General features: G+C 56.7%; 1 protein-coding gene across 1 annotated transcript; it reads left to right on the plus strand.

The window, feature by feature from the left end:
* Nucleotides 1-1,661: 1,661 nt before the first annotated feature.
* On the plus strand, nt 1,662-7,846 carry LOC149500034 (uncharacterized). Its single transcript, XM_089738282.1, has 2 exons — nt 1,662-1,928; nt 6,572-7,846. The coding sequence occupies exons 1-2, from the start codon at nt 1,662-1,664 to the stop codon at nt 7,100-7,102; spliced, it is 798 nt and encodes a 265-aa protein (XP_089594408.1). The 3' UTR covers nt 7,103-7,846.
* The last annotated feature ends 212 nt before the right edge of the window (nt 7,847-8,058 follow it).

Here is an 8,058-nt window from a genome sequence, read left to right on the forward strand (position 1 = left end):
TCCAATCCACCATGGTCCTCGTATCTGGTTCGCGGTTGAGTGGGCGACCGAGCTGCATGACGACAGGTCGGTGGTCTGAGTCGAGTTCTGACATTGCCTCGATGGAGCGCAAGCGCAGAGTTACGTTCCTCAGCAGTGCCAGATCTATTGTGCTCGGACGACGCGCGGCGTTGTACGGATAGCACGTGGGGGTCGGGGGGTTGAATATCTCGAATGTGAGGTCGTCTATGAACGCGTCGAGACGCCTACCGTTCACATTCGTGCGATGGCAGTTCCACCTAGTGTGGTGGCAATTTAAATCGCCTGCCAGAATGACCGCGTCCCCCATACCGAGCAGTGTCTCGAGGTCGCTGCTCAGGAGGGGTTTGTCAGGAGGGAGATATACGGATGCGATGACGATCGGCTGGTGTCCCGTCAGCGCGATGCGGCACACTGACGCCTCGATATGTAAGAGCGAGGGAGTATCGAGAGGGACGCAGTGCAGGGCCCTCCTATAGTAAATGACAGTCCCGCCCTTGCGGGTGGAGAGTCTGTCATTCCTAACCATGACGTAATTCGCGACTTTGGGGTCGCGACGCGAGGGCTTTAGGAAGGTCTCCTGCACCAGAAGGATGTCGATGAGATTGTCACGTAGAAACTCATAAACCTGGTCGCGCTGGCGCGCGAGTCCGTTAGCATTGTAGAATGCTAACTTCAAGGAATGGGGTTTTAATCTCGCGTTGCACGCCATTGATTACCGGTAATCAAACCAGCGTGCGCTGGACAGACTCGATGACGTCTATGTATTCGAACGTCGCGTTTAGGCGGTCTTCGGCCGTGACCGCTCTGCGCATGGCGTCGGCGAATGCACGCATGCGGTCGATGTTTATCGCGGCGATGTAGTCGCGAATAATCGTAAAGTCGTTTGAGTGCGCGGGGCCGGGGCGAGGCGCGGGACCGGGGGCGGGGCGCGGCGCGAGTAGAGGTTGCGGCGCGTACCGCGGTTGGGGTGCCGGTGTCGTTCCTGCCTTCGTGAACGGCAACGGTTTCGCCCACGCGGAGACTGTGGGCACCGGAGCCGGTACGAAAGCCGGTTTCGGCGCGCGGGGCGCCGAAGTCTTTGGGCCAGCGGTTTTAGGGGGCGCGTTTGCCGGGCGCTTCCGTGGAGCCTTGGGGCATCCACGGTAGTTGGCCGTGTGTCCCTGCTTGCGGCAGAGTACACAGCTCGGCGGCTCCGTCGCTGTCTCCTTTACGCGCGAGCAATCGGTGGTCGCGTGATCGTCTAAACACTTCACGCAACGCGGTCGCGCGTTACAGTTACGCGCGGAGTGGCCATAGAGCTGGCAACGGTGGCACTGCCCGGGAGTGCCGCGTTTGTAGGGGGCCTCTACGGTGACCCCCGATAGGCCGCACACGGTGCGGAGACATGAGGCAATTTTCTTGCCCTCCGGTGTGGGTTCGAGTGCTACGAGCACCATGTCGTACGCGAATTTGTCGCGCCCGCTGTGCATCCGGTGCACACTTATGACGGGGTAGGACTGACCTACCAGGTCATTTTTAATTTGCTCGACGTCGAGCTCTTTTGGGACTCCGCGTACTACGACGCGGAGTTCGCGCTCCTCCTGGAGCGCATAGGTGTGATAACCTATGCGTTCCTTGCGGAGGTATGCTGTCAAAGACCTATGGTCGTCGGATGTCTCTACTTTGATTTGTATTCCATGCGGGATATTCCTCGCATGGACTACATTTATCTTGTTGGCCTTAAGGGCCAGGGATACGCGATCCCAAGAAGACTTTTCCCGCAGGATGACCGGCGGCGGCGCGGGAACTTTTCGGACGGGCGCGGGCCCGGGGCGCGGCGAGGGGAGTCCGGGGTTATGACGGTCTTAGGCCGCGAGGCGTTCGCGGCCTTGGGTTGTTTGGGCGCCGTGGGCGGATCCACAGCGCGGGCGCGTTTTTTGCCGCGCGCGACGGTGGTGAACCCTTCCGAGGTTCCCGGTTGAGGACTCGCGGCGGACTCGTACTCCATTTCCGACTCCGAGTCGGAGCCGGAGCTTACCGCTACGGTGGACGCGATCGACACGGGCGCGGGGGTGGGGGGCGACAGTGGCGAGTCGCGAGGTACCGGCGCGGGGGGCGACAGCGGAGAGTCGCGGAGTGCCGGCGCGTCAAGGCCGGCCTTGTAGGCTTCGAATCTTGAGATGATGTCCGGACAAAAGTCGCGGACGAACTTAAAAAAGAGCGCGCCGTTGGCGTCACTCATGGTGACGTGTGCCCGGGGGGGGCGTCCCGGGACTTAAAGCAAACTCGCCGAAAGGCGAGTCCCCTGAGTGGGATTTATACCCCCTGCGCTGTACTTGCCAGCAGTGATTTGCAGGGGGGGATGCCTATGCCGTGAAAACGGCAGTCAGCTGGGATTGGGGTGGAGAGTTGGGGAAGGTGGGACCCCACTGGGTTGTGAGTGCCACAACAAGCGGTGATCGCAGTGGGTTTTAGTCTTTAAAAAGACTGTTTTGCACGACGGATAAATTAAATATATTTAATAAATGGTAATGAATGAAGTGAATGTGAAATTGGCGTTTTCGAATGCAGAACAAACGAATTCGAAACGTTTTTTCGACCCAAGGTCGCTACGCCAGCGCCCGTGCGTCAGGAATACACAACAAAGTCGCGATCGACGCGACAGCGACAATGTCGTGCAAACCAAAACACAAGATCGTGACGGCAGCGACAATATTTCGAGAAAACACGTCCGGACTCGACAGCGTTGCAAACGGAATTGAAGAAATCTGTTTTTTTTTTTTTTTTTTTTTTTTTTCCTACCTAAGCTGATAGCCCTAGCGGCTATTTCAGCGTAACCCTAACTTTAGTAGGTGAGCTCACGGGGCTCAAACCTGACGATGTTGCTAACACGAACCCTAGCAAGAGTCGTGCTTCGCAGAATCTACCACCGGATCGGAAACGCGACCCACTGAGAAGATCCGGCGAGAAACTCAGTGGGCTGTGTCTGAGAGTTAATTTACTCGTCGAGCCCTTCGTCGCAAGCGACGGGTTCGACGAGAACGGTGACCGGTGCTTGAAGTACCTAAAAGCACCGTTAGTGGATCGGGAGGATCCGAGATGACGTGTTTTGGGCGACGTCGACTGCTTTCCATTCTGTCCGCAGGATCGGGAATGTAGTTACCGGCGGCCACGATGAGAGGGTTCTCATGTCGTGCCGCTTTATCGAAGTGGCGCATCGACGCCGACTGCATATACTTACTGGTGGACTCTAAGTCCAGGTCGTCATGGAGGTCGACGTTCCTGACGAACCACGGGGCTCCGACGGCTATCCTGCAAAAACGGGATTGAATAATTTGGAATGACTTTAAGTGAGTGCGGGCCGCGTGAGCGAACACTACACTTGCATAGGTCATGACGGGGCGTATGCAAGTTTTGTAGAGTGTCACCTTATTTCTAAGGGACATTTTACTTCGCCTACATATCATCGGGTAGAGACGTCCTAGAATGAAGGCGGCACGGTCGCGTACCGTCTTAATGTGGGGGCGGAATGTCATCCTACTGTCGAGGGTGACGCCTAAGTATTTGACCTTCGGGGCCCACGGTATGGGCTGGTCGAACATCGTGATTGGGCGAACGGCGGGGGCGGTGGTGTTGACGCGCCTAGTCGGGAGAGGGATGCTCAGCGTGGTGTTCGGAGGGCGACCCCTTTTGAAGAGCACCGCTGTGCTTTTCGTGGGGTTGATGTCGATGCGCCACTTCCGGAACCACTGTCCCATGGTGGTAGCTGCGGTCTGAAGTCGTCGATGAAGCAACGCCTTCTTCCTACACGAGTAGTAGATGGCGGTGTCATCGGCGAAGAGCGCCAGATGGGTCTCCGGAGACCGGGGTATATCATTGATATACAAACTGAATAGTAACGGGGAGAGGGCGGAGCCTTGCGGGACTCCGGCTGTGACGTGACGGGGCCGGGAACGCGTTCCCTCGACTCGATATCGGAACGAACGGTTCGACAAGTAGTCTCGTATGATGAGCACGAGTCTGTCTGGCACTCCCATGTTATACAGTTTGTATATCAAACCGTTGTGCCAGACTTTGTCGAACGCCTTCGCTATATCGAAGAAGAGGGCTCCTGTCGGAATGGGTTTCCGCCTGTTCAGCCCTAGTAAGATGTGCTCCTTGAGGCGGTGCACTTGATGGACGCACGAGTGTCTGGCGCGGAATCCAAACTGCTCGTCTATCAGAATTTTGTTCGCGGATACGAAGTCCCAGAGGCGTTTACGAAGGAGCCGTTCGTATAGTTTGCCTATCGCCGGGAGGAGACTGATGGGGCGGTAACTCGCGGTTTCGTTCTTCGGTTTGCCCGGCTTGTGTATGCCGATAACGTCCGCTTCTTTCCACGCCGCGGGAAAGATGCAGTTCGTCATAGCAGCATTTAATATGGTGGCCAACATCGTTATCAGTTGGGCTGGTAACAGTTTAAGCGCGCGGTTGCGGATGCCGTCGGAGCCGGGAGCTTTCCGTGCTTGTAGGCTATCGATCGCCTCCTTGACCTCGGAAGTGGTAATGGGGGGTAACGCGTCCGAGGGCGGCAGGGAAGCTCTGCGCTCGACCTCCCTGTCGACGAACTCGGTGTGTTCGGGGTCCGCGTGTTGAGTGCTGGTGGTGCACTGCTCTTGCAGTGCATCGGCCAGCAACTCTGCCTTGTCATCGTCATCGTAAGCCGGTGATTGGCCTGAGGGGCGTACGAGAGGCGGCATAGTGGCTATAGTTTCGGACTTGAGGGTCCTAGCTAGTTGCCAGTATGCTTGGTGAGTGGGCGCGAGTTCTTCTAAATAACTATCCCAGTTTTCGTTTCGGGCGTCGCTTAAGCGGGATTTGACCTCCCGCTGTAAGCGACGCATCCGAGTCCGGTTTGAATCCGTGGGATATCGATATTAGGCCCGGATTGCCGCGTTTCTGATTCTAACGAGGTCCCTAAGATCGGGGGAAAGTCTGATGCGGTGGAAGCAGTCCTCCACATCGACTTGTTTCGAGGATCTTATGATCGCCGTCGAGACGTGATCAGTGAAGATGTTTATGGATTCGACGGTATCCTCGGGGGATGGAGTTGAATCCGGGCCGCAAGGGAGGATTGGTGGAGCGGTGTCAGCTAAGCACGTGCCCAGCTTCTTCCAATCCACCATGGTCCTCGTATCTGGTTCGCGGTTGAGTGGGCGACCGAGCTGCATGACGACAGGTCGGTGGTCTGAGTCGAGTTCTGACATTGCCTCGATGGAGCGTAAGCGCAGAGTTACGTTCCTCAGCAGTGCCAGATCTATTGTGCTCGGACGACGCGCGGCGTTGTACGGATAGCACGTGGGGGTCGGGGGGTTGAATATTTCGAATGTGAGGTCGTCTATGAACGCGTCGAGACGCCTACCGTTCACATTCGTGCGATGGCAGTTCCACCTAGTGTGGTGGCAATTTAAATCGCCTGCCAGGATGACCGCGTCCCCCATACCGAGCAGTGTCTCGAGGTCACTGCTCAGGAGGGGTTTGTCAGGGGGGAGATAAACGGATGCGATGACGATCGGCTGGTGTCCCGTCAGCGCGATGCGGCACACTGACGCCTCGATATGTAAGAGCGAGGGAGTATCGAGAGGGACGCAGTGCAGGGCCCTCCTATAGTAAATGACAGTCCCGCCCTTGCGGGCGGAGAGTCTGTCATTCCTAACCATGACGTAATTCGCGACTTTGGGGTCGCGACGCGAGGGCTTTAGGAAGGTCTCCTGCACCAGAAGGATGTCGATGAGATTGTCACGGAGAAACTCATATACTTGATCGCGCTGACGCGCGAGTCCGTTAGCATTATAAAATGCTAACTTTAAGGAACGCGGTTTTTCCCTACCGTTGTTGGCCATTGATTACCGGTAATCAAGCCAGCGTACGCTGGACGGACTCGATGACGTCCATATGGTCGAACGTCGCGTATAGGCGGTCATCGGCCGTGACTGCCCTGCGCATGGCGTCGGCGAACGAGCGCATGCGATCTATATTTATCGCGGCGATATAATCACGCACGATTGAAAAGTCGTTAACGGCTGGCCGCGCAGGCCCGGCAGGACAGTCGGCTGTCGCGTGGTCACCGAGGCACTTTACGCACCGCGGACGCGCGTGGCAGTTGCGCGCGGAGTGGCCATACAGTTGGCACCTATGGCACTGACCGGGAGTGCCTTTTTTGTGTGGGGCCTCGACGGTGACCCCTGATAACCCGCAAACGGTGCGGAGGCTTGAGGCAATTCGTTTGCCTTCGGCGGTTGGTTCCAACGCGACGAGAACCATGTTATACGCGAATTTATCGCGCCCGCTGTGCATACGGTGCACACTTATGATTGGGTACGTTTGCCTGATTAGGTCTTCCTTGATTAGCTCGACGTCGAGCTCTTTTGGTACTCCGCGTATTACTACGCGGAGCTCGCGGTCCTCCTGGAGTGCATAGGTGTGGTATCCTATGCTCTCCTTTCGGAGGTAAGAAGTGAGGGCCCTATGGTCGCCCGGCGTTGCGACCTTTATTTGAATCCCGTGCGCAAGATTACGCGCTTGGGAGTAGTTGATTTTGTTGGCCGTAAGGGCCTGGGATACCCGGTTCCACGCGGATTTTTCACGTAGGATTACGGGCGGGGGCGCGACGATTTTGTTGACGGGCGCGGGTTTCGGCGACGGAGTTGCGCGGCGAGGGGAGTCTGGTGTGACCACGACTTTAGGACGCGACGCGTTCGCGGCCTTAGGCTGTTTTGGCGCCGTGGACGGTTCCACGGCACGGGCGCGTTTTTTGCCGCGCGTGACGGTTTTGAACCCATCCGAGGGTCCGGGTTCGGGGCTGGCGGCCGACTCGAACTCCATTTCCGACTCGGAGTCGGAGCCGGAGCTCGATGCCGCGCATGACGCGATCGACGCGGGCGAGGGGGTGGGGGGCGACATCGGTGAGTCGGGGATAGTCGCGGCTACTAGGCTAGCTTTGTACGCCCTAAACTTCGACATAATGTCCGGGCAGTACTCTCGAACGAATTTCGCGAACAACGCGGGGTTATCGTCTTCTTCCATCGTAGTTTTGCCCGGGGGGGGCGTCCCCGGGACTTAAGGCACACTCGCCGAAAGGCGAGTCCCCTGAGTAGGAGTTCACCCCTTGTGCTTTACCAGCAACAAAGGGGGGGAGTGCCTTTGCCGTGAGAACGGCAGTCAGCTGGGATTGGGGTGGAAGTTGGGAAGGTGGGGGCCCCACTGGGTTGTGAGTGCCACAACAAGCGGTGATCGCAGTGGGGGTTCAGTCTTTAAAAAGACTGTTTTTCTCGCCGAATAATATAAATAAATTTAATAATATGGTATGAGTGAAATGATAGTGAAGTTGGCGTTTCGAATGCACAACTCAAGTTCAAACTGTTTTCACAACTCAAGGTCGCGACGCCAGCGACAGCGCGTCAAGAATGCACAACAATGCCGCGATCGGTGCGACAACGACAATGTTGGACAACTCGAGACACACGTTCGCGACGGCAGCGACAATTTTTTGTAAAAACGCGTCCGGACTGACTGGCGATGCAATCGGAACTGAGAAATCTGGGTGTGTGTGGTGTTTTCCTACCTAAGCTGATAGCCTTGAGAGGCTATGTCAGCGTAACCCTAACTTTAGTAGGTGAGCTCACGGGGCTCAAACCTGACGATGTTGCTAACACGAACCCTAGCAAGAGTCGTGCTTCGCAGAATCTACCACCGGATCGGAAACGCGACCCACTGAGAAGATCCGGCGAGAAACTCAGTGGGCTGTGTCTGAGAGTTAATTTACTCGTCGAGCCCTTCGTCGCAAGCGACGGGTTCGACGAGAACGGTGACCGGTGCTTGAAGTACCTAAAAGCACCGTTAGTGGATCGGGAGGATCCGAGATGACGTGTTTTGGGCGACGTCGACTGCTTTCCATTCTGTCCGCAGGATCGGGAATGTAGTTACCGGCGGCCACGATGAGAGGGTTCTCATGTCGTGCCGCTTTATCGAAGTGGCGCATCGACGCCGACTGCATATACTTACTGGTGGACTCTAAGT

This window comes from Bombyx mandarina, chromosome 24, assembly GCF_030267445.1.
Source record: "Bombyx mandarina strain Sakado chromosome 24, ASM3026744v2".
NCBI lineage: Eukaryota > Metazoa > Arthropoda > Insecta > Lepidoptera > Bombycidae > Bombyx > Bombyx mandarina.